Here is a 27,475-nt window from a genome sequence, read left to right on the forward strand (position 1 = left end):
AGCACAGCCTTTTGCCTATGCAATGTGCGCACATCATTGTCGTTACGTTGTCAGGCAACCCGTCTATGGTGTCTGAGTGTGTTATTACTATGATTCCCTCATTGCCCTGGCGGACCAGAGTAGGACCCTGGCCCTCTGTGGCTGCAGTGGGAGGCTTGAAGAGTTAATGACTGCGTAGTTTGGGACCCGTTCCCTGTGCCAGTCTTCCAGGCTGTGTAGCTAGCAGCGGAGGACACCCCGTCTAGCCGCCCGGTCTTGCCTGCTGGAGGTGTGTTCTGAATCCAACAACCAGCCTCTTGTGAAAGTACTTGGTAGCACAGCCCGAGCAGAGCTCTCCTATCCAAAGCCACTTTTTTTGGGGGGGCTGCCGTTGCCATGGTGATACAAGGAGAGGTTTAGGGATGTGTTGATGTCATTTTTCAATGCTGTTATTTATTAAAAAGCTGACGTGTTTCCACCTCAGTGGCTCTTTGTCAAAGCTGTGTTGTCCTAACCCAGTGTTCCTCTGTCTCTTTAGCCTTTCTTCAGACTTCTGAACCTGCGGAAACTGGGTCTGAGTGACAATGAGATCCAGAGGCTCCCTCCTGAGGTGGCCAACTTCATGCAGCTGGTGGAGCTCGACATCTCCAGAAACGGTACGTGCGCTTGGACACACACACACACACACACACACACACACACACACACACACACAAACAGGTGGTCTGGCGGTCTGCGGCCCCCTCTGCTGGGGTCAAAACCAGGTTCAAAACCAGCATACAGCAGACGTGCGTGCAAATTACCACCATAAACAGACACCAAATTTAACCACCCGGTAATAAATGTCAAATTCTGCAAAACATCCCTTACAGAGAACCAACAAAGTAAGACCTAGAGCAAAAACCTGCATTCATGGGCAGGCGAGCTTAACAAAATACAAGCAAGCAGGCAAAAGTCTAAATAGACCAATAGAAACTAGGGCTGTCCCCGGCAAAATAAAATCTTAGTCGATCGAGAGTCATCTGTTCTTTCCAATCGATTGGTCGAAATGTAAAACGTGTTTTTCCATATATAAACACCTGTGTTCTAATAAAAACATTGCAGGTAGAAAATATCATGATATACATAAATATCTTATGAAACACATTGGCTACGCATGGGGGTTTGTTCATGTTCTTCAATCGCTCTGGCTGTCTGCAACAAACATGAAACATTTGATCAACTATAATCTGGGTAGGCTATGGCCCGGCAGCTCGCGCTAGCCGCACCAGTGAGCTCCGGACAGACACAGCTGTACATTCGGGAAGTATTCAGACCCCTTCACCCTTTCCACATTTTTTTTCTTTTTTTTTCTTTTTTACATTAAAGCCTTATTCTAAAATTGATTAAAATGTTGTTGTTTTTTCAATTATCTATATAGACACAGTTCCCCAATAATGACAAAGCGAAAACTGATTTTTAGAAATGTTTGCAAATGTATAAAAAATAACTGAAATACTACATTTACATAAGTATTCAGACCCTTTACTCAGTACTTTGTTGAAGCACCTTTGGCAGCGATTATAGCCTCGAATCTTCTTCGGTATGATGCTACAAGCTTGGCACACCTGTATTTAGGGAGTGTCTCCCATTCTTCTCTGCAGATCCTCTAAAGCTCTGTCGGGTTGGATGGGATGCGTTGCTGCACAGTTATTTTCAGGTCTATCCAGAGATGTTTGATCGGGTTCTGGCTGGGCCACTCAAGGACATTCAGAGACTTGTCCCGAATCCACTCCTGCGTTGTATTGCCTGTGTGCTTAGGGTCGTTGTCCGGTTGGAAGGTGAACCTTCAGAGTCTCATAGCAAAGGGTCTCAATACTTACAGTACCAGTCAAAAGTTTGGACACACCTACTCATTCAAGGGTTTTTATTTTTTTACTATTTTCTACATAGTTTTGTAGTTATTCTACAATGTACAATGAAATAACACACATGAAATCATGTAGTAACCAAAATGATTTTAAACATCAAAATATATTTTATATTTGAGGTTCTTCAAAGTAGCCACCCTTTGCTTTTGCTTTGCACACTCTTGGCATTCTCTCAACCAGCTTCACCGGGAATGCTTTTTAACAGTCTTGAAGGAGTTCCCACATATGCTGAGCACTTGTTAGGTTTCCTTCACTCTGCGGTCCAACTCATCCCAAACCTTGTCAATTGGGTTGAGGTCGGGTGATTGTGGATGACTGATGCAGCACTCCATCACTCTCCTTCTTGGTCAAATAGCCCTTACACACTGGAGGTGTGTTGGGTCATTGTCCTGTTGAAAAGCAAATGATAGCGGGGACTAAGTGCAAACCATATGTGATGGCGTGTTGCTGCAGAATGTTGTGGTAGCCGTGCTGGTTAAGGAAAGAAAACACTCTGAAGTTTCAGAATCTGCAAAGATTTTGTCTGTAAGTACCCCAGAACTCATTCTACAGGCGAAACCAAGATGATGCATCACCCAGGAATTAGCAGAATTTCTGAAGCTCTGTTTTCCATTGTCTCCTTATATGGCTGTGATTGCGCAAGGAATGAGCCTACACTTTCTGTCGTTCGCCCAAGGTCTTAGCAGCATTGTGACGTATTTGTAGGCATATCATTGGAAGATTGACCATAAGAGACTACATTTTCCAAGTGTCCGCCTGGTGTCCTGCGTCGAATTCGGTGCGCAATTGCCAGCTGCTTCCACTTTACCATTTGATTCAGGGGAGAAAGCATGTGTCCAAGAACGATGTATCAATGAAGAGATATGTGAAAAACACCTTGATGATTGATTCTAAACAGCGTTTGCCATGTTTTCAGTCGATATTATGGAGTTAATTTGGAAAAAAGTTCGCGTTTTGAGGACTGAATTTTCGGTTTTTTTTTGGTAGCCAAATGTGATGTATAAAACGGAGCTATTTCTAATACACAAAGAATCTTTTTGGAAAAACTGAGCATCTGCTATCCAACTGAGAGTATCCTCATTGAAAACATCAGAAGTTCTTCAAAGGTAAATGATTTTATTTGAAGGCTTTTATGTTTTTGTTGAAATGTTGCGTGCTGGATGCTAACGCTAATGCTAACGCTAAATCCTTTGTTTGCTAGCTACTGTTACACAAATTATTGTTTTCCTATGGTTGAGAAGCATATTTTGAAAATCTGAGATGACAGTTTTGTTTACAAAAGGCTAAGCTTGCGAGATGGCATATTTATTTCATTTCATTTGCGATTTTCATGAATAGTTAACGTTGCGTTATGGTAATGAGCTTGAGTCTGTATTCCTGATACCGGATCCGGTATGGGGAGTTCCAAGAGGTTAAGTGTGCCTTGAATTCTAAATAAATCAGTGTCACCAGCAAAGCACCATCACACCACCTCCTCCATGCTTCACGGTGGGAACCACACATGCGGAGATAATCCGTTTACCTACTCTGCGTCTCACAAAGACAGGGCGGTTGGAACCAAAAATCTCAAATTTGGACTCATCAGACCAAAGGACACATTTCTACCGGCCCTAATGCCCATTGCTTGTGTTTCTTGGCCCAAGCAAGTCTCTTCTTATTGGTGTCCTTTAGTAATGGTTTCTTTGCAGCAAATTGACCATTAATGCCTGATTCACGCAGTCTCCTCTGAACAGTTTATGTTGAGATGTCTGTTACTTGAACTCTGTGAAGCATTTATTTGGGCTGCAATTTCTGAGGCTGTTAACTCTAATGAACTTATCCTCTGCAGCAGAGGTAACTCTGGGTCTTCCTTTCCTGTGGCGGTCCTCATGAGAGCCAGTTTCATCATAGCGTTTGATGGTTTTTGCGACTGCACCTAAAGAAACGTTCTTGAAATGTTCCAGATTGACTGACCTTCATGTCTTAAAGTAATGATGGGCTGTTGATTCTCTTTTCTTATTTGAGCTGTTCTTGCCATAATATAGACTTGTTTTTTTTTTTACCAAATAGGGCTATCTTCTGTATACCCACCCCTACCATGTCACAACACAACTGATTTCCTCAAACGCGTTAAGAAGCAAATCAATTAAACAAATTAACCTTTAACTAGGCACAGCTGTTAATTAAAATGCATTCCAGGTGACCTCATGAATCTGGTTGAGAGAATGCCAAAAGTGTGCAAAGCAGTCATCAAGGCAAACATGCTGACCACACTGCTCGCGTCGCGTGCAAAATAAATGTACATGTTATTCAATCATTGCACTCACACTGCTCGCACGCATCAGCGAGCGTCTGCATGGGTAGGCGCTAAAATAGAAATAGGTTATATTTGTGATGCTCAACGCGCTGTAAGTCCGGCCTCTCCCATCTCCTCATTGGTGTTTAGGAGTATATACACACGTGGGTGATTGAAAGATGAACTGACGTCCACATTCCAGTCGGTTGTAGTAATGCACCGTAAAGTTGGCTGCCAACCTCCATATAACGTCCAAAGAGGTAAAAAAAGAAGCCAGAGTAAGTGTGGATTAATTTTCGGAGTAGAGGACCTTGTGAATTTCAGGTAAAATAACAACCCAATATTTATGTCCCTGGAAAAATAGCTAGCAACAGCAAGCTAGCTAGCTAAGTTGCCTTAAATGTTGAATGATTTTCGACCTGTACCCAAATTTAATATAATTGGTTCGGAGTTTGTTTTGATATTTCAACATGCGTGTCGTAATCGTGTGTGGTATGGGGGTACAAAATCAACAGCGCGATGGCGCAGGTGCGCGTCCGGTTTGGTCAGCATGAAAGTGTGGCTACTTTGAAGAATCTCATATAAAATATATTGTGATTTGTTTAACACTTTTTTTTTTTTGGTTACTACATGATTCCATATGTGTTATTTAATATTTTTATGTCTTCACTATTATTCTACAATGTAGAAAATAGTAAAAAATAAAGAAAAACCCTTGAATGAGTAGGTGTGTCGATATCTAAGGAAGTCTCGCTATTGCTTGCCTGAGGTAGTGTGGTCTCCAGCTTATCATGAGATACTCTTTCTTCCTACCTAGAGTTTTCATATGTATTTTTCGTAGCTGTTTACATACATACCACCACAGTCAAAGGCTAGCACTAAGACCGCATTGAATGAGCTGTATTCCGACATATGCAAACAAGAAAACGTTCACCCAGAGGCGGCACTCCTAGTAGCCAGGGACTTTAATGCAGGGAAACCTAAATCCATTTGACCAAATTTCTATCAGCATGTTAATGTGCAACCAGAGGGGAAAAACCTCTGGACCACCTTTACTCAACACACAGAGACCATACAAAGCTCTCCCTCTCCCTCCATTTGGCAAATCTGACCATAATTCTATCCATATTCTATTCTGACTAAGCATACAAGTATCTGACTGAGCGGTGGTAGGCAGAAGTAGGTGCGTAAACATTCATTCAAACAGCACTTTCGTGCGTGTTGCCAGCAGCTCTTCGTTGTGCGTCAGGCATTGCGCTGTTTATGACTTCAAGCCTATCAACTCCCAAGATGAGGCTGGTGTAACCGAAGTGAAATGGCTAGCTAGTTAGCGCGCGCTAATAGCGTTCTGAGCCTTGGGGTGGTTGTTTCCCTTGCTCTGCATGGGTAACGCTGCTTCGATGGTGGCTGCTGTCGTTGTGTTGCTGGTTCGAGCGAGGAGAGTGCCTATAAGAATATCTATTAGTCAAAGGTTAATGAAATAGAAATGGTATATAGGGAAATAGTCCTATAATTCCTATAATAACTACAACCTAAAACTTCTTACCTGGGAATATTGAAGACACATGTTAAAAGGAACCACCAGCTTTCATATGTTCTCATGTTCTGTTGTGGACGTCAGTTCATCTTTCAATCACCCTTACATAGCACATATTGCACTTTTACTTTCTTCTCCAAGACTTTGTCTTTGCATTATTTAAACCAAATTGAACATGTTTCATACTTGAGGCTAAATTGATTTTATTGGGGTATTATATTAAGTTAAAATAAGTGTTAATTCAGTAATGTTGTAATTGTCATTATTTCAAATAAATAAATACATTTAAAAAATCATCCAATTAATCGGTATTGGCTTTTTTGGTCCTCCAATAATCAGTATCGGCGTTGAAAAACCATAATTGGTCGACCTCTAGTACATACCCCAACCAGAAACCATGGATTACAGGCAACATCCGCACTGAGCTCAAGGCTAGAGCTGCCGCTTTCAAGGAGCGGGACTATAACCCGGAAGCTTATATGAAATCCCGCTCTGCCCTCCGATGCACCATCAAACAGGCAAAGCGTCAAAACAGGACTAAGATCGAATCATGGCAGGGCTTGCAAACCATTACAGACTACAAAGGGAAGCACAGCTGAGAGCTGCCCAGTGAACCGAGCCTACCAGATGAGCTAAACTACTTATATTCTTGCTTTGAGGAAAATAACACTGAAACGTGCATGAGATCACCAGCTGTTCCGGAAGACCATGTGATCACGCTCTCCGCAACAGGTCAACGTTCACAAGGCCGAGGGGCCAGACGGACTGCAAGGGCCTGTACTGTGAGCATGCGCTGACCAACTGGCAAGTGTCTTAACTGACATTTTCAAACTCTCCCTGTCCGAGGTCTGTAATACCAACATGTTTTTAGCAGACCACCATCATGCCTGTGCCCAAGAACACTAAGGTAACCTGTCTAAATGACTACCCACCCATAGCACTCACGTCTGTAGCCATGAAGTGCTTTGAAAGGATGGTCATGGCTCACATCAACACTATTATCTCAGAAACCCTAGACCCACTCCAATTTGCACACCACCTCTATTGCACTCCACACTGCCCTTTTCCACATGAACAAAAGGAATACCTATGTGAGAATGCTATTCATTGACTACAGCTCAGTGTTCAACACCATAGTGCCCTCAAAGCTCATCAATAAGCTAAGAACCCTGGGACTAAACACTTCCCTCTGCAACTGGATCCTGGACTTCCTGACGGGCCGCCCCCAGGTGGTAAGGTTAGGTAACAACACATCCACCGCGTTGATCCTCAACACAGGGGCCCCTCAGGGGTGTGTGCTCAGTCCCCTCCCTCCCTGTTTACTCATGACTGCAATGCCAGGCACGACTCCAACACCATCATTACGTTTGATGATGACACAACAGCGGTAGGCCGGATCACCGACAACGAAGAGACAGCCTATAGGGAGGTCAGAGACCTGGCCGGGTGGTGCCAGGACATCAACCTCTCCCTCAACGTGATCAAGACAAAGGAGATAATCATGGACTACAGGAAAAAGAGGACCGAGCATGCCCCCATTCTCATCGGCGGTGCTGCCGTGGAGCAGGTTGAGAGCTTCAAGTTCCTTGGTGTCCACATCACCAACAAACTAACATGGTCCAAGCACACCAAGACGGTCGTGAAGAGGGCACGACAAAACCTATTCCCCCTCAGGAGACTGAAAACATTTGTCATGGGTCCTCAGATGCTCAAAAGGTTCTACAGCTGCACCATCGAGCGCATCCTGGTTGCATCACTGGTTGCATCACTGCCAGGTGTGGCAACTGCTCGGCCTCCGACCGCAAGGCACTACAGAAGGCAGTGCGTACGGCCCATGGCATCACTGGGGCCAAGCTTCCTGTCATCCAGGACCTCTATACTAGGCGGTGTCAGAGGAAGGCCCTAAAAATTGTCAGACTCATGCCACCCTAGTCATAGATTGATCTCTCTGCTACCGCACGCAAGCGGTACCGGAGCGCCAAGTCTAGGTCCAAGAGACTATTAAACAGCTTCCATTGCCCCCCTCCCCCTTTTACACCGCTGCTACTTTCTGTTGTTATCATCTATGCATAGTCATTTTAATAACCCTACCTACATGTACGTATTACTTCAACTAACCGGTGCCCCCACACATTGACTCTATATACAGCGGGGGTACCGGTACAGTCTTGCTATTGTTATTTTACTGCTGCTCTTGAATTACTTGTTACTTTTATCTCTTATTTTCATCCGTATTCTTTTCAACTGCATTGTTGGTTAGGGGCTCTAAAGTAAGCATTTCACTGCAAGTTCTACACCTGTATTCGGCGCATGTGACGACTAACATTTGATTTGTAACGTAATACAATGTGGAAAAGTGAATCTGTCTTAATACTTTCCGAATGCACTGTAACCCCCCCCTTACATATCAATGGCAGAAGTCAATTCCGCCCTTGATTGTTTACGTCAAACCGATCTCAAATGGTTTCTCATTTTGCAACTCAGCACAAGCACACACAATGGAAATAGTATTTTCTCTCTTGTGTCCTTGTTGTACATATCATATAGCAGGTGACAGGAAAAGCAGTATACAATATTGTTATATCTGACTGTGTTCCCCCTCTCTAATCTCTGTCTCTGTCCACAGACATTCCTGAGATCCCCGAGAGCATTAAGTTCTGCAAAGCATTGGAGATTGCAGACTTCAGTGGAAACCCCCTCTCCAAGTCAGTGGATCAGTCCAGTACCACCTCTCTCTCTGCTGTTGCCATTGTGTTTTTGCCTTTGAGATATATGGGGGAGGTCACTGTCATACGTGTGCTTTGTGCCATGTTGTGATTATTTCCTTTCCATAATGGCCTGAAGATAAACAGCTCAAGACAATGAAACAAATGTGCAGGTAGTTGTTGCCCAGATGTGTCAAAGGCTCAGAGCAGGCCCTTTCTCAGTATTAGATTATGTACAGTACATGAGCAAAACACCTGGAGGAGAACAAGGCTTTGTGAGGATACAGTATGCTGTTCTCTGACCTTGAAACTACATTAAAGGCCCAGTACAGTCAAAAGCGTGATTTCCTGTGTCCATATTTCCACACTGCGGTTGGAATAATACTGTGATATAGTGAAAGTGATGATAATGCCCTTTTAGTCTAAGAGCTGTTTGAAAAGACTGCCTGACAGTTCAGCCTGTTTTGGCCTGAATGGTTACGCCACGGTTAATTAGTTAATAGACCAATAAGAAAGCGTTCCAAGCCTCTCTGCTAATATAAGCTAGTTTTCAGTTGTCCCCTCCCCACTCAGACATCTCCCAGACAGTCCTAGCAAAATTATTGCTTGAGAAATGATAATATATTGTGGAAAAAACGGCTGTATTGCACCTTTTAGCATGGCGTTTAAGTATACTGTAGAAGTGTAATGCTTTTGGCGAGGCAAACCATCTCCCTGCTTTTACTTCTCCTATAGAATAAGAAAGGAACTGTTGGCAGGAGTGGTGATGGTGAGTGCTTTGACAGATGGATCTGGCCACTTACGCTGCGCCCCTAATGGCACCCTTTTCCTATATAGTGCACCACTAAAAATGTGCACTATGACGGGAATAGGGTGCTATTTGGGATGCTGCCATAGGCAGATGAAGCAGCTGTTCCAAGTGCTTCAAGGGCTGGTGTTAAAGGGCCATTTTTTTCCCTCTGTGTTTCTCTCCATCTGTTTTCCCCTCTCCCTTTCTGTCCTCATCACCAGGTTGCCTGATGGTTTCACTCAGCTCAGAGGGCTCGCCCACCTGGCACTTAACGACGTGTCATTGCAGACACTGCCCAACGACATAGGAAAGTAAGTGCACACACACGCACCAACAAAATACGCAGACCAACCACCTTGCATGCATGGGTGTTTGTAACCAACTCCGACACAGGTTTCCTTCTTACTCTAAACATTCAGCCTCCTCGTTCTGTAAAATGACAGACCTTGGTAAAGGCGTAATTACATGACACAATGGGTTCTCAGACAGACTGACTGCGTGACCGGTTGGACGAGACCAATCGCCATGCAAAGTTAACCAGACTTAACTCCTCCTCCTCTTCTCTCGTCCTCTCTTCCCTCTCTCCTGCAGCCTGGCCAACCTGGTGACGCTGGAGCTCAGGGAGAACCTGCTCAAGTCCCTGCCCACGTAAGTGCCCTCTTCAGCCTGGCATAGTCCCAGCCACCCTCCATGCTAGGGAAGGTGGTTATTTCCTAGAAAGGAGACCTTGATGATATGACTGGTGATTTGAAGCACAAAGTCCTCTCTAGTATATCTGTTCACTAGCAACCAACATTATTTGCTCTCTTCACTATGGATACAGTTGTTGTGAGAGGGACAGACTGTAAATGTGTGATTTGCTGAATGACCAGCTTGTCATGTGTGGGAATGTGTCAATGATTGGGCGTGATGGTTTAGTCTGACAATCAGTTAGTCTATCTGATCCAGACTGTAACAGTCCAGAAGTCGCCTTCAAATACATTGTTGATGTATTTATATATAGATTATAAATACAGTGTGCTTTTGGAAAGTATTCAGACCCCTTTTGGGGCGGCAGTGGTTAGAGTGTTGGACTAGTAACCGAAAGGTTGCTGGATCGAATCCCCGAGCTGACAAGGTAAAAATCTGTCGTTCTGCCCCTGAACAAGGCAGTTAACCCACTGTTCCCCAGTAGGCTGTCATTGTAAATAAGAATTTGTTCTTAACTGACTTGCCTAGTTAAATAAAGGTTAAATGTAAAATAAAAATGACTCAGTACTTTGTTGAAACACCTTTGGCAGCGATTACAGCCTCAAGCTTGGCACATCTGTATTTGTGGAGTTCCCCCCATTTTTCTCTCCAGATCCTCTCAAGCTCTGTCAGGATGGATGGGGAGCTTTGCTGCACAGCTATTTTCAGGTCTCCAGATATGTTCAATCGGGTTCAAGTCCGGGCTCTGGCTGGGCCACTCAAGGACATTCAGAGACATGTCTCGAAGCCACTCCTGAGTTGTCTTGGATGTGTGCTTAGGATCGTTGTCCTGGTGGAAGGTGAACCTTCACCCCAGTCTGAAAACCTTCTCCAGAGCACTCGGGACTTCATCAAGGATCTCTCTGTACTTTGCTTTGTTCATCTTTCCCTCAATCCTCAGTCTCCCAGTCCCTACCTCTATGATTCACCGTAGGGATGGTGCCAGGTTTCCTCCAGATGTGACGCTAGGCATTCAGGCCAAAGAGTTCAATCTTGGTTTCATCAGAACCGAGGATCTTATTTCTCATGGTCTGAGCGTCCACAAAGGCCCTTTTCCCCCGATTGCTCAGTTTGGCCGGGTGACCAGTTCTAGGAAGAGTCTGTGGTTCGAAACTTCTTCCATTTGAGAATGATGGAGGCCATTGTGTTCTTGGGGACCTTCAAAGCTGCAGAAATGTTATGGAACCCTTCCCAGATCTGTGTAATTCCTTCGACCTCATGGCTTGGTTTTTGCTGTGACATGCACTTTCAACTGTGGGACCTTATATAGACAGGCGTGTGCCTTTCCAAATCATGTCCAATCAATTGAATTTACCACAGATGGACTCCAAGTTGTAAAAACATCTCAAGGATGATCAATGGAAACAGGATGCACCTGAGCTCAATTTTGAGTCTCATAGCAAAGTGTCTGAATACTTATGTAAATCAGGTTTTTCTGTTAATTAAAAAAAAAAACTCATTTGCAAAAATGTCTAAACCTGTTTTCGCTTCGGCATTATGCAGTATTGTGTGTTGGTTGATTATGATTTTTTTTTATACATTTTAGAATAAGGCTGTAACGTAACAGAATGTGGAAAAAGGGGTGTACTTTCCGAAGGCACTGTATATTCACAACGCTGAGTGAGTTTCAACGAGACCGTGTCGTCTGAGTGTGCAGTAGTCCCCATTACATCAGTGTTTTCTATGATTTATGTGTTTCTCTCGCTTATCCAGGTCACTCTCTTTCCTGGTGAAACTGGAGCATCTGGACCTGGGCAGCAATGAACTGGATGTGTTGGTAAGAACAATCTCTAAATAGCACTCTGTTCCCTATATTGTGCACTACTTTTGACCAGCGCCCTTGTACAAAGTGGTTAACTACATAGGGGATAGGGTGCCATTTTCAACGGAGACGCTATGTAAAGGATGTGTGATATACAGCATGACAATAACTCACATTCTCAACATACATGGGGGCCATAGAAATATACGCACCCTTGACCCTGGTTTATGCTGTGCCACAAAACACGTCTTGCATACAAGCTGGTTAGATATACAGCTCACAGGACATGCCACACAGGATCGTACACCCTGGATGTCCAGCAGGGTTGGGGTACAGATTTTTATAAACCCAGAGACCCAACATTCCGGGAACGCTTGTGAAGTAGACTTTGCACACCAGACCGGGGTTTAGGGTTTGAGAAGTCAATGAGAAAAGTAAAAAATTATTCCTTTGTTTTTTTTGTTTTTTTTCTAAAGGCACAACATTCAAACCAATGTTTTAAGTAGGTGAACATGTCATTACTACAAACTTGTAAAAGTGTCACACTGACACTTTTACATTTTTGTCAATAACAACTTTATCGAAAGAGTGCTTTTTAATTTGACGGCCTGTACATGTGGAGTTTAGAGCGAGATGACCTTTCGAACCGATTACGTGATTCTGCGGATGAGCTGTGATATCGCCTACAACCGTGATCAGGGATTTCTATTGGACAACCGTTTCTACTTATCTTCGTACTAAACCATCTTTGGTTGGTCAATTTGAATTGAAGTCGGTCATTTCAAGAAGTGATTTGATTTTCAAATCCAGAAAAACTTGACATAGCTTCTCCTTTTCTGTTTATTGAGAAGAGAATTCAATATAGATGTACATTATTTATTTATGGAAATTAAAGTTTACTTCCTGAATTGACTGCCTTCAATTTGAGTTGACCCCAACCCTGATGTCCAGCAAGTGCGGGCGTGCGCAAACACACACACACACACACACACACACACACACACACACTACCCAAACACCCTTCTTACATTTCCCCACCACAAGCACCCATCTAACCCACATATCTAACCCACAAACAAACACAATGGCTTGGAACTGGTCTGTTGGACATTAGGGCCCCTGTGTGCTATGAATGCATCCCATGTTGCACCCTATTCCCTATATTGTGCATTACTATGGTCCCTGGCCAAAAGTAGTGTACTATGTAGGGAAAAGGGATAGGGCCCTGGTCAAATGTTGTGCGCTCCGTAGGTAATATGTTGCCCTTTGAGTCCTGCTTCTTTTAGCATGGGAACGCCTGCCTGGCTAGTCATCTCAATGTACAGGGTAAATAATGCCTGTTGAGCCGACGGGCAGAGGCTGAGCAAACAACCTGACGTCATGCTGCCGCCTGAAAGCCTGGCTGCCTGCCTGTCATACTGCACATTGCTCATCCCTCCCAGGCATGCTAGTCTTTTAATGTAATGCGTCACTCAAATACAATCTGGGGTCATTTTACAGGAATTGTTTTCTGGGATTGATTCCCAATGGCTTTTTTGGAGCCCAAATTAATTGTGCCTCGTTTAAAAAAAATTGAATTGGTGCAGGACACAGGCTAGGGCAAGCATCTTGTTTTGGATAAAAACATGCTTTTCCCCCGCCTCTGTGTGGTTTGTGGGCACAGCGAACAGGCACAGTGTGTGGGTGTGTGTATATGATTGATTGTCTGGTCAGGTGAATCTTGCCCCTTCCCACAGCCATTTGGGGACTCCACCAGTGCGGTGGTATTTGGGGCGTGTGATGTGTGTTTATGTAGACGCCTCCTCTCCCCTTCCCAAATGATGCATATTTAAGTACAGTGGAGGATGCATGTTTGTTCCCACTCGCTCTAGAAGCAGAGCAAAGACAACTTTGGGTCCTCTGTTTACCTTTCTTTTCTCTTTTTCCCCTCCCTCTGTCTCTATCTCTAACAGCCGGACACACTTGGTGCTCTCCCTAACCTACGAGAGCTGTGGTTGGACCGCAACCAGCTCTCCTCTTTGCCACTAGTGAGTACGGTCCTGGCTTGGCATGCCCTTATTCGCTTAGAACCAGAACATTGCTCAGTATGATATAGGCTTGGGCGGTATACCTTATACTGGGATATTTGGAAGTAGCCACGAAATGGTTTTTCGTTACCGTTGAAACAATTTCTTTGATGTTTTATTTGTATACATGTGAATATATATACATTTTGAAGTAAATACCTGCAGTCAACTTTTGCAATAAGTTAGGAGATAAAGAAGATCGTGTCATTCATTTTCCTGGAAGTCCCCAGTCATGTGATTTTTGTTTACAAGCACACAAATAAGAGACCAGAGCCTTGTGAGTCACTCACAAGGGGATCTAGTTACAGTATGGAACTCACAACTAAGTGTTTGCCAGCTAGATACTGTATCCAGATACTCTATCTTATACCTATTAAGTAAACTGTGCTAAATGCTCTGCAGTTGAGCATTTGGTATGCTATTTTAGTAGCTAGTTAGCTTACTAGCTCAGTGGTTAGCTTCTTCCAAAATCAAGCTTTGTTTGGAAACAGCAGAGTCCCCTCCTGGATCAAGAGCCTTGCTGTCTAGCGTTGGTTTTGTGCATGCAGCAAACTGTTATTAGTATTGAGTTACTTGTCCCGGCTTATAAAGTTATACATCTGTCCTGTAAATACTTTAGGTCAGAGACTGTATAAAATGTTCGCAATGTGCTTGTTAGCATTTAATGTGCATTCTCTAAAGGATTGTACATGTACTTGTTGGCAGTGGGGTTTGAAAATGGCGCCCCTTGTGTCCAGTTATGAGTATCTCGGTATGGCACAAGGTCGGTATGAAGGTATGGTAATCTGGGTACTGCCGAAGCCTAGTATGAAACCTACCACATACATTCCAGTGGGAGTATTCACACTAAAAACGACATTGCTTTGTGTGTGTGTGTGTGTGTGTCTGTCTGTCTGTCTGTAGGAGCTGGGGAACCTGCAGAGACTCGTGTGTCTAGACGTGTCAGAGAACCGACTGGAGGAGTTGCCCTCAGAGCTCAGCGGCCTGCTGGCCCTCACTGACCTGCTGCTCTCACACAACCTCCTGGAGGTGGTCCCCGACAGCATAGGTGAGGGAGAGATGGGAGAGAGCGGGGGAAGGAGGTAGATGGTGAGAGAGAGGGAGGAAAGGTTGCCTGATGGCATTCGCTGTTCCGTTGTACGGTGGCTTATTCACCTGAACTAATTTACACAGTAGCTTCATTGTCAGACTAAACTGAGTTTTTCAAAGTACTTTGTCAAGGTGTGTGCTTTTAACCAAGTACTGTTGAATTAGACCCATGGACATTGGGCATTTTCAATGCTTGGATGTAATAGAAGGTAATGCACTGAAAACCATACTGCCCCCTACTGGGGAAATTATGCATATAAACTGACTCAAAGGCTTGTGACGGTTTTTGACCTGGGTCGTGTTCATTAGGCTCTCTGAAGCAGCTGTCCATCCTGAAAGTGGACCAGAACCGACTGACCCACCTGAGTGACTCCATAGGAGAGTGTGAGAACCTGACGGAACTCGTACTGACCGAGAACCTCTTACAGGTACATTTTAGAAAAACAGTTCGCTGGCTCAGAACAAATGTACAGAACAATATGTGCCTTGTCCCGAGACTCCCGGCCTTGTCCTTTCAACATCCCCCTTGAGATGCATAGCTTTAAACATCCATTCAATTTGACATGTTTTATTGTTGCGCGTTTTTATTCAATAGACTCTGCCTCGCTCGCTGGGCAAGTTGAAGAAGCTGACCAACTTGAATGTGGACCGCAACCGGCTGGGCGACGTGCCAGATGAGCTGGGTGATTGCGCCAGCCTCAACGTGCTCTCCCTCAGAGACAATCGTGTGGCCAAATTGCCCGCTGAGCTGGCTGACGCCACTGAGCTTCATGTTCTGGATGTGGCAGGGAACAGGTAACCCTTCTACACCCCATATAGGTCCTGTAAATCACTGGTGTTGGTAGACTTCTCTCCTGTAATAACATATCTAGTGACTCCACTTCTGAAGTAGTCTGAGCTTCTCTTAACCCTTTATCAAATCTTGTAGTCTAATAATGATATAATAACACAAATATTAATTATGACATTTTTTTCCCTCAAAGTGACTTAAAGTAGTGCATGCATATATTTTTATATGGGTGGCCCCAGCAGGAATGGAACCCACAATCCTTACGTTGCAAACGCAATGTTCTTCCAACTGAGCAACACCGGACTATTCTTCAGAATGAAACGTTCCATATGATTTGTCCATGTTGTGTGGTGTCCCCAGGTTACAGAACCTGCCGTTTGCCCTGGCCAACCTCAACCTGAAGGCCATGTGGCTGGCAGAGAACCAGTCCCAGCCCATGCTCAAGTTCCAGACGGAGGACGACGAGAGCACCGGGGAAAAGGTGCTCACCGTCTACCTGTTGCCCCAGCAGCCCTCCCCTAGCCTGGGTGAGTTAGCCCTACACCTACCTCCTGGTGGACATCATCTTCCTCCTCCTCTCTCACATCTCTATCACGCTCCGTTCTCCATCTCAACTTTTTCCTGGGCTATTCACTATTTACCAACTGAACCCAAAGTCCTCCTTCAAAGCATATCCTCTTCCCTTTCCTTCCTCTAACATAGGAGCTACACTGGGGTGTTGCAAAATCAGTCTGTTTTTTGTTGTTGTTTTTTTACCCGTGACGCTGGAAACTTTTGGCCAGCGCGAACAGGTCCAAGCTACCTTATCAAGTGTGAGCTGCGTATCGAAATATTGAAAATAGAACCCGAGTGCAATTTTACACCGAGCAGCACATTCCTCTCCCAGAGTCCTTCTTGCTCTCCCATCACTCTCAACCCAAATGTTCTTAAGATGTTCCCATAACACCACAACTCCCATGTACCACAACGATGACCGTTTCAATCCCCGTAAACTGTTTTTGTAACCCAGGTCCCTCTCTCCATCCTGTCTCCCTACAGAGAACCTGCTGCAGAACAGTGTGGACGACAGCTGGATAGACAGCAACCTGAACCGGGTGTCCGTTATCCAGTTCCAGGAGGAGACCACCAAGCAGGATGAGGACGATGAGGCGGCTGCAGAGCGCAGGGTAAGACTACTAATACACTTATACATGTAAACGCAGCAAAAAATGAAACGTCCTCTCACTGTCAACTGTGTTTATTTTCAGCAAACTTAACATGTGCAAATATTTGTATGAACATAAGATTCAACAACTGAGACATAAACTGAACAAGTTCCACAGACATGTGACCATCAGAAATGGAATAATGTGTCCCTGAACAAAGGGGGGGAGGGGAGGGGAGGGGAGGGGGGGGGGGGGGTCAAAATAAAAAATAACAGTCAGTATCTGGTGTGGCCACCAGCTGCAATAAGTACTGCAGTGCATCTCTTCCTCATGGACTGCACCAGATTTTCCAGTTCTTGCTGTGAGATGTTACCCCACTCTTCCATTTCTGGGGGGGGAATGACCCTAGCCCACACCCTCAGATCCAACAGGTCCCTGACGTACTCAATGGGATTGAGGTCCGGGCCCATCGCTGGCCATGGCAGAACACTGACATTCCTACCTTGCAGGAAATCACACACAGAATGCTGTGACACACCGCCCCAGACCATGACGGACCCTGCACCTCCAAATCGATTCCGCTCCAGAGTACAGGCCTCGGTGTAACATTCCTTCGATGATAAACGCGAATCCGACTATCACCCCTGGTGAGACAAAACCGCGACTCGTCAGTGAAGAGCACTTTTTGCCAGTCCTATCTGGACCAGCGACTGTGGTTTTGAGCACATAGGGGACGTTGTTGCTGGTGATGTCTGGTAAGGACTTGGCTTTCAACAGGCCTACAAGCCTTCAGTCCAGCCTCTCTCAGCCTATTGCGGACAGTCTGAGTCGGAGGGATTGTGCGTTCCTCGTGTTACTTGGGCAATTGTTGCCATCCTGTACTTGTCCCGCAGGTGTGATGTTCGGATGTACCAATCCTGTGCAGATGTTGTCACACGTGGTCTGCCACTGCGAGCACAATCAGCTGTCCATCCTGTCTCCCTGTAGCACTGTCTTAGGCGTCTCACTGTACGGACATTGCGATTTATTTCCCTGGCCACATCTACAGTACTCATGCCTTTTTGCAGCACACCTAAGGCACGTTCACGCAGATGAGCAGGGTCCCTGGGCATGTTTCTTTTGGTGTTTTTCAGTAGAAAGGCCTCTTTAGTGTCCTAAGTTTTCATAACTGTGACCTTAATTGCCTAACGTCTGTAAGCTGTTAGTGTCGACCTTTCCACAGGTGCATGTTCATGAATTGTTTATGGTTCATTGAACAAGCATGGTGAACAGTGTTTAAACCCTTTACTATGAAGATATTTGGATTTTTAGGAATTATCTTTGCTGAGTATACAATACATCAACAGTGCTTTATGAGGAGCTTCGTTCATGTGACTCGTGCACTGCACCAACCAACACGTTTTAAAATGAAGCGCTCTATGGCTGGTTCATTACTTAGCTTCCTTTCATTGTCCTTTCTTTCTATTCTGACAGGGCATGACAGGGTAAAGTAGTATGGTGGAGGGATATCCAGTCAGGGAAATCAGTAGCAGACTCCATTCCAGTCTAGTTTCGGCATCTCGGTCTTTGAGTTTCCTTGAGTCAGTTTGTTGTTCTTTTCTTGTGTCTAATTTACAGTTTGCAAAATACTTTTTGAGGCGGTCTCCTCCTTGTGTGTCTGTAGATGAACTGTCAGTCTGGGGAATTGACAGATTCTCGTCCGCGTGTGTCTGTTCAGGGTCTCCAGCGCCGGGCGACGCCCCACCCCAGTGAGCTGAAGGTCATGAAGAAGGTGATTGAGGAGAAGAGGAACGAGGCCTACATATCCTGTCCTGATGGAGAGCCAGAGTCTCCTGGTACTGAGGTACAACACACCACTGTACATCCTACATGCCACCATACTTGAGATCCGTGAGTGAAGCTTTTTAACATTTTAAATGCATACATTCTGTAAAAACCATCATTGCTGTGGGTGTGGTCCATACAGATCATAGGTAAAGGTGTACTGTTGAAACATAATCTAAGTGTGTACCTGTTGGCCACTTATCCAGCACGTTGTTCTAAGGATTCTGACGTGTGATTGGTGGTTGCAGGAGAAACGACTGAGCAATCTGTCCAATCAGAGCCACGACTCTGCGGCTTCCAACAGCACAGCCTCTGCCAACTCTCACGAGGAGAGACGGTGCGTGATTACCACAGCAAGGGAGAGCCTAGTGGGTGGGCGTGGTGAAAAGGAGGAGGAGGAGCTAGACGAGATGGAGGTGGAGTATGTGGAGGTGAATTTCACTACTACGACAGTCTGTTTCAATCACCTCTCCTAATACGGGTGCTGTAATTTTAAGACCTGGCACTTCGTGGCTAGGAAAACTCTGTACCCTAGTTCTACACTTTTTCCTGGTCAGGTAAACTAAATAACCATGACCAGTGAGACGGATCCTTGTCTTCAATACGGTCGGTTCCCCCCTGCTCTTTCTTTCTCTCCCGTCACTCACACCATCCTTTCCCTTCTTCCGCCAGCCCACGGTGCACTTTGCAGAGGAGCCCATATACCAGGGTGGAAATGAGGACGGTGAGGACGAGGAGGGTGGGGACGGGGTCCCATGCAGCGACCTAGAGGAACAGAGGCCCCAGTTCCCTACGGAGAAGCAGCGTCTGATCAGGAAGGACACGCCGCACTACAAGAAGCACTTCAAGATCACCAAGCTGCCAAAACCCGAGGCGGTGGCCGCGTTACTGCAGGGCTTCAGCCCCGACGCACACCTGGCCCAACACCCCACCTCGCACCACCCTGACCCCGAGAAGGAGGAAGAGGAAGAGGAGGAGTGTATGGTTACTCCACAGCGCCACAACAGAATAGAAGAGCCAAAGCAGGAGGAGAGGAGTCTGCTTCATGTCAACTCTTCCCTGCAGCCGGTCAAGGTAAACTGGGGGGGGGGGGGGGGGGGGGGTCAGGGGACGGTGGGTAGGAAACACAATTACTATACAGGCTACATAGTTCATAGTGAGTAGGGCTGTAGTACAAAACTAAAACGTACACCAGACCTGCCAACCTGCACAAATTCTGCATACTGTGCAGAATGACGCAATTCTATGCGCGCGATTGTGTTTTCCAAATTGTGTGTGTTAATCAATCACATTAGGCGTCATTACGGTGAAGGTATGTAGTCACGGTAGTTCAGTGCACGTCGCTGTGTTGATGGAAACAAACATGGCAGAGCGAACTCTTCCGCTAAAACCGTCCTTCACAGAAAGCTATGTTGGACTTAAAGGTTAAAAGACCTTTGTTCATGAATCAGTTGTTGATTGGTCCTCTTGATATAGCTGTGTGTCACCAGCAGGCTGCTGAGATAATAGTCAGGTCACCAACGACAACCAGGCATGTTGCTGATTGGCCTAGTAGTTAGACCTAACTGGATGGATGAGGTCTGGAACAAGCTCTTGTAGGCCTAGTTCAGTTTCATATTCCATGTAGCCTACAGTAAGCTAGACTACTACGTTGCATGATTGAGTAATTCCGAATTTTCTTCCCAAACAAAATGAAGAAGCCCGTTTTACATTTTCACTAGACTATTCACACAAAGAAACCTGTTAATTACAATAATCATTACCCCTAAATTGTGCAAGTGGTCATTGAGACCATTTAAATTTTATTTAGGATCAAATACGAGACTTTGTATTGTTTACATTGTTTGATAATTTAAGACTAGGGTTCAGGACATGGCAGTTACAGGTTTTTTTAATAATGCAAAATGCTCCTACTTCCTGAGGGGGAAGTTGACTGACCCCCTCCGGACCTCCACCCTACCCAACCTTAGTCATACATCAGCACCACCTCGTCAGAAAATCCTAGGGAGAGCCTTGATTGTACCTTGATTGTACCTTCTAGTTAGCAGATAATTACCAAGTCTATTGCTTACCGTTCATACTGAGGCAGTCTTCTGCCAACATCATTATTAGGCTAAAAAAAGCTGCATTTACCTGTGATTTGAGCAGTTTGGGTGTTGCGAGCGCGTCGTGAGGTCCGGGGGTCCCTCCGCCGTGCTGAGGTGGTACTCATAAAAATTATTCACGGTTGGCAGGTCTGTACACACTCACTATCATGTTATTATGTAGTTGTCGTGTTTAGAGCCACACGTTTTTTACTCCTTCTGATAAGTTGACTACACTAACTGGGGCCACCTGGTCACGAAAAACTTGCCGCCACTAACCATGTATCCCAATTTCAAATTAGCCAGGACTACCATGGGCTCGTTTTCCTTTAGTGTTTTTTGCCCTAATGAAGCTGACAGACAGTTGAATAAAGCTTTTGTACACCAGTTCTATTCATCCTGACATGTCAGTGGCCTGTTCGCCTCGATGCACACCCAAGACACTCAAATGCGTAGAAGCCCCCAGTCTTGTCACCCTGCAACCTGCATTCAGTCCGGACTGCTGGCACTGGATTGGATTGAGAAGGAGATGACATTGCATGTCATGTTGCCCTGCATAGGAAAAACGATTTGTTTACAGGAATGTTTGCCGGGAGTTTTATAGTTTGCACTCGGGTGCTTTTACGTTGCTCTCTCTGTCCCACACAAGCAGGATTCTCTCAGACATTCACAGGATGGCGCTAGTCGGTAACCTGTTGAAAGACATATAATAACTAACAAGAGTGGACTTTCTCATTAACAACATTTGATAAATGTTTGTAAATGTCATCAAACAGACTGACAGTTTACAAATGGACAACCAGCACAAACCAAATCCAGTGTGAGTTGTTTAAATGCTTAAAACGTGGACACATTTCACCCCTTTAGTCCTATTTGTGTACCAAATGGCACCCTATTCCATTTATAGTGCACTCCTTTTGACCAGAGCCCAATGGGTCTTGGTCAAAAGTCGTACACTACAAAGGAAATAGGGTGTACTCATGTGTTTACCCACACACTTCCCAGTCAACTCAGAGTGGAGCTCCCTCTTTTGGCTGCTATGAGCTCTCGCGTCAAGTTTGCCGGCTCTCTTTGACCAGTTGTCAATAATGCCAATGATAAAATCTTTTAATACAAAGTGATTGTCTATCAAATGACGAATCCCCACCCCATCAGCTGTGCACCAGACGCCCCCTGCTGGCCCCCTGCCATAAAGTCCCCTGCACCATGCCTCTGTCTGCCCACCTCAGTACTATGCTTCTCACCATATAATTTGCTGTCTCCTGTTCTGTTTTTAATTGGTTAATGACTTCTCCCTGACCTGCCTTCCTATATTTGTGTAAAGGTGTACACCAGGGCTCCTGATATTATTTTTCTTTCAAATGGATTATTAATCGTAATCACCACTAGAGCTGCTACCTAATATGCAGAGAATGAGTGTGGGGGTGTGTGTGTGTGATATAGTGTATGTGCGAGTCTATGCCTGTTAATCTGCAGACCATCCGGAATTTGTCTTGGCAGAGGTGGAAATGTTGAGACCCAGACAAACTGATTTCATTCATGAAGTATTGTTGGAGTGCGCGGTATGCACCTACATAACAACCTATTTTCGAACAAATCTGCAGCAGAGTTCAATCTTAAAAGATAACAACGCATCAATGGCTTAGAACAATTTACATTTGCATTTTACACATCTAGCCACTATTTTTACAAGGCTGTCTAGATCTGGAATTGATTTGTTATTGCTTAATGGCTGATTTTTATATAATCTGTTTTTTGGGGTTGTTGATTGATTGACAAGTGCAACTAAATCTGAGAAAGACTACTGCACATTAGAATGTGTATTACCCAGGTCAAAGGGTTTACTGTGGTGTCTGTCTATAGGCTGGAGGGAACGTTGCTTTGGGAGCCACTGCTTTCTTTCCCCCATTTCTCTTTCTGCACACAAGCTGCTGTCCCTGTGTGGCCTGTAGCTCGCCTTATTCTGGGTCTCGAGTTTCCACCCCTGCCTGCATCTGCCTCTGGTGGCTGGGGAGTGAGTGATGTGTGTGACTGGTGTTGCCATTGTTCAAAGGACCTCCACTGGAAATCAAATTGGCCATAATAAATGTCCTTACTTCACACACTATACAATAGTGTATATGACCTTTTGGGGTTTATCCCAGTGGCTGAATGAATGCGTGGTGTGTGTGTGTGTTATTTTGAAGTGTGTGTTATTTTTCTTCTGATTTGAATGGATTTGGTTAGAGTATGCTTGTGTGCATATTAGTTACTTTGGCCTCACTAATCCGCATGCCTCTCGCTGGTTCCTGTCCTAACAGGGGGTGTCATTTGATCAAGTCAATAATCTCCTGATTGAGCCTGCTCGAATTGAGGAGGAAGAGGTCTGTACCTACTCTCTTTCACTCCATCCACTCTCGTTCTCTCTCCTTCTCCCACTCACCCATTCACCCACCCGCTGGCTCTCAGTTGGGGGGGAAAAACAAACAATAACTCACATAAATCAATGATTAATCCAAGCCAAATGCCCAGAGAGATTCCCACCACAACTCTCCATCGGATCGCCAGTGTAGTAGAACTTGAAGGGGAGGATGCAGGAGTAACACTTTATATGGTCAAAGGGTTATAGGATTTAAGTCATATCCAGTACATTGGGAATGTTTTCAGACCTATTCACTTTTTCACATTGTGGTGCGTTACAGCCTTATTCTAAAATATATTTAACAAAAATAAGTCATCAATCTACACACAATACCCCGTAATGACAAAGTGAAAACAGGTTTTTATAAATAATTGTATGTATGTTTGTATGTACAGTGGGGCAAAAAAGTATTTAGTCTGCCACCAATTTTGCAAGTTCTCCCACTTAAAAAGATGAGAGGCCTGTAATTTTCATCATAGGTACACTTCAACTATGACAGACAAAATGAGAAAAAAAATCCAGAAAATCACATTGTAGGATTTTTAATGAATTTATTTGCAAATTATGGTGGAAAATAAGTATTAGGACTATTTCCCTACCATTTGTATTTCATTAACCTTTGACTATTGAATGTTCTTATAGGCACTTTAGTATTGCCAGTGTAACAGTATAGCTTCCGTCCCTCTCCTCGCTCCTCCCTGGGCTCGAACCAGCAACACAACCTCAACAGCCACCACATCGAAAAAGCGTTACCCATGCAGAGCAAGGGAAACAACCACCCCAAGGCTCAGAGCGAGTGAAGTTTGAAACGCTATTATGGCACCAGCCTCATCTCGGGAGTTGATAGGTTTGAAGTCAGAAACAGCGCAATGCTTGACGCACAACGAAGAGCTGCTGGCAAAACGCACGAAAGTGCTGTTTGAATGAATGTTTGCGCGCCTGCTTCTGCCTACCCCCGCTCAGTCAGATACTTAGATACTTGTATGCTTGTATGCTCAGTCAGATTATATGCAACACAGGACACGCTAGATAATATCTAGTAATATCATCAACCATGTGTAGTTAACTAGTGATTATGATTGATTGTTTTTTATAAGATAAGTTTAATGCTAGCTAGCAACTTACCTTGGCTTCTACTGCATTCGCGTAACAGGCAGGCTCCTTGTGGAGTGCAACGAGAGGCAGGTGGTTAGAGCATTGGACTAGTTAACTGTAAGGTTGCAAGCACTCCACCAATCAGGCCTTTATGGTAGAGTGGTCAGACTGAAGCCACTCCTCAGTAAAAGGCACATGTCATCCCGCTTGGATTTTGCCAAAAGCATCACGTCTGGAGGAAACCTGGAACCATCCCTATAGTTAAGCATGGTGGTGGCAGCATCATGCTGTGGGAATGTTTTTCAGCAGCAGGGACTGGGAGACTAGTCAGGATGAGGGAAAGATGAACGGAGCTAAGTATAGAGATCCTTGATGAAAACCTGCTCCAGAGTGCTCAGGATCTCAGACTGGGGCGAAAGTTCTCTTTCCAACAGGACAATGACCCTAAGCACACAGCCAAGACCATGCTGGAGTGGATTTGGGACAAGTCTTTGGATGTCCTTGAGAGAATAATGGGAGAAACTCTCCAAATACAGGTGTCTGAATACTGAAAAGGTCTGAATACTTAAGTAATTATGAGATTTCAGTAAAAAATGTTAATACATTTGCTAAAATTTCTAAAAACCTGTTTTTGCTTTGTCATTATGAGGCATTGTGTGTAGACTGAGGGGGGGGGGGGACTATTTAATACATTTTAGAATGAGGCTGTAATGTAACAAAATGTAGAAAAATTCAAGGGGTCTGAATACTTTCCGAATATAAAACAATATGGTTATACAATTGTAATGAAGAAGTTCTATGTAATTGGTAAACAAGTGTTTACCCATCAATGACGCCCTACCCCATTCTCAAGTTCTACCACGCTGTTGCTCGTCCTTCTCCCGTTCTTCATCATCCTGTTCAGGCTGTGTGGCCCTTGAGTGAGTGAATGAGGTTACTGGTGCTGCTGTCTGTGATGGAGGAGGTCCATCTTCTTTCAGCACCATCTTTCAGGTTTTACATTTACTCAACCGGTGTGTCCAGCAGGATCTGGCACACACATTGCAACTTCTAACCCAGAGAAATGTGTTTTGTTAAAGGTATCTAAACCATCTAAAGTAGTTGAAGGATTTCTTTGTGAGAACATGTATGTGCATTATCAAAAAATAAAATGCTGTTCTTTCTCATCATGGTACCACGCCCTACATCTATTATGATATGACAAAGGAACACGCTGGCTCTTTCCAGACATTTTAGTCCAGAGGGTAAGCACTTTGCTAAACGGTTTGCACTGCTGAATAGCTCAAGAACCACAAAGCAACTTATCAAGAACTTAAAGGCCCAGTGCAGTCAAAAACATGATTTTCCTGTGTTTTAATATAGATTTCCACACTAAGGTTGGAATAATATTGTGAAAATTACCACCTGAAATGTCACCTTTTTTGTTGTTGTGGGAAGAAGTTTTAGTCTGCCTGGTGACATCACCGGGTAGTAAATTAGTTAATAGACCAGGGGTTCCCAAACTTCTTTTGGCCAGCGATCCCTATTTTGAAAACCAAATGTTTTCGGGACTCTACCACGTAAAACAAAGTTCTGAAATAAACAGTCAGTGTTTACTATTTTAATTTAGGCTATGACAGTTGCACCAACAGAACATACACCATAATCTGTGAGGTGTACCACTAGTTGAGCTCTCCAGGAACATGGTTATGCCTAACATTTTTAGAAGCATTAGACCAGAACCTTGATGCTGTTTGACGTCTAAGTTTGAACATTAGTCAAAGTATTTTTGACAGTATTTCAATCTGAAGACGGTATGGTTTGAAGTGACTGAAATGCATCAGAAAGGTATTGTGAAGTTCAGAAAGTCATCAGGTAATGATGTTGTATGATATTCTGTGTAGGAAAGAACATAATTGACGTTATTTCCCCACCAGTCTGATTTAGTGCCTGGTCTTGTCCACTACTTTCTAACGGCTTGTGGGCATAGTAGATGCAAACAGTACGCCAGTGATGGGGTCATAATATGTTGTAGATTAAAGCATTCAAAAGATGAAGCCACATTTGCAGGAAGAAAACCACGTTGTTTATTACAGCTGCATCTGGCGGTTTAACTGGAGGCTACTGACGTAACCCTGGTCCTATGAACCAAGCACACCTTTTCTCACGTGACCCCATTTTAAAATTAAGCTTTAAGATGACACACTAAGATATGTGAACGCAACATGCAAAAATGTCAATGATTTTACTGAGTTACATACAGTTCATATAAGGAAATCAATAAATTGAAATAAATTAATTACACCCTAATCTATGGATTTCACATGACGGGTGTGGACGTAGCCATGGGTGGGCCTGGGAAGGCATAGGCCCACCCACTTGGGAGCCAGGCCCAGCCAATCAGAATGAGTTTTTCCCCACAAAAGGGCTTTATTACAAACAGAAAAACATCAACTGTCCAAGTTGCTGGTCTCAGACAATCCCGCAGGTGAAGAAGCCAGATCTGGAGGTCCTGGGCTGGCATGGTTACACGTGGTCTGCGGTTGTGAGTTTGGTTGGATGTATTGCCAAATTCTCTAAAATGACATTGGAGGTGGCTTATGGTAGAGAAATTAACATTCAATTCTCTGCCAACAGCTCTGTTGGACATTCCTGCAGTAAGCATGCCAATTGCACGCTCCCTCAAAACTTGAGACATCTGTGGTATTGTGTTGTGTGACACAACTGCACATTTGAATGGCCTTTTATTGTGTCCAGCACAAGGTGCACCTGTGTAATGATCATGCTGTTTAATTAACTTCTTGATATGCCACACCTGTCAGGTGGTTGAAATAAAATGCTTACCATCAGGGATGTAGCCAAATGTTTGCACAACATTTGAGAGAAATAAGCTTTTTTTGTGCGTATGGAACATTTCTGTGATTTTTTTATTTTAGCTCATGAAACATGGGACCAACACTTTACATGTTGCGTTTATATTTTTGTTCAGTGTGTGTGTATATATGCATATTTATTTTTAGGGTGGATATTCTAAGATATTCTTTGGAGAGGTTGGGTTTCAGACGTTTTCAGGAGATGGGCAGGGACTCTGCTGTCCTAGCGTCGCGGAAACTGGTTATCCAATTGGTCTGCCAGGGCAGAGAAGAGGTTTGACTGGGTTGAGTGGGAGCTGACCCAACGTAGGTGTGGGAGGTCCAAGAGACCAGATGTGGCGGAAAGGACTGCTCGGGTTGGGGTGTAGGGTTTGAGCATAACCTGAAGATAGGGAGGGGCAGTTCCCTTTGCTTCGACTGGAAGCCAGTGGAGTGTGTGGAG

At 44.5% G+C, this 27,475-nt stretch overlaps 1 protein-coding gene across 1 annotated transcript in view; it reads left to right on the forward strand.

Annotated features, from left to right (window-relative positions):
- Positions 1-27,475, forward strand: part of LOC139420483 (protein scribble homolog) — a 128,224-nt gene that overhangs the window by 58,860 nt on the left and 41,889 nt on the right. Inside the window, exons 2-16 of the mRNA XM_071170681.1 lie at positions 518-635; positions 8,328-8,406; positions 9,418-9,507; positions 9,788-9,844; positions 11,639-11,702; positions 13,640-13,714; positions 14,657-14,801; positions 15,152-15,270; positions 15,438-15,637; positions 15,993-16,159; positions 16,671-16,798; positions 18,495-18,620; positions 18,850-19,032; positions 19,274-19,675; positions 22,986-23,048. Coding sequence (XP_071026782.1) covers positions 518-635; positions 8,328-8,406; positions 9,418-9,507; positions 9,788-9,844; positions 11,639-11,702; positions 13,640-13,714; positions 14,657-14,801; positions 15,152-15,270; positions 15,438-15,637; positions 15,993-16,159; positions 16,671-16,798; positions 18,495-18,620; positions 18,850-19,032; positions 19,274-19,675; positions 22,986-23,048 — 2,016 coding nt within the window. The remainder of the gene's footprint in view (positions 1-517; positions 636-8,327; positions 8,407-9,417; positions 9,508-9,787; positions 9,845-11,638; positions 11,703-13,639; positions 13,715-14,656; positions 14,802-15,151; positions 15,271-15,437; positions 15,638-15,992; positions 16,160-16,670; positions 16,799-18,494; positions 18,621-18,849; positions 19,033-19,273; positions 19,676-22,985; positions 23,049-27,475) is intronic.

This window comes from Oncorhynchus clarkii, chromosome 11 (assembly GCF_045791955.1).
Source record: "Oncorhynchus clarkii lewisi isolate Uvic-CL-2024 chromosome 11, UVic_Ocla_1.0, whole genome shotgun sequence".
Classification (NCBI taxonomy): Eukaryota; Metazoa; Chordata; class Actinopteri; order Salmoniformes; family Salmonidae; genus Oncorhynchus; species Oncorhynchus clarkii.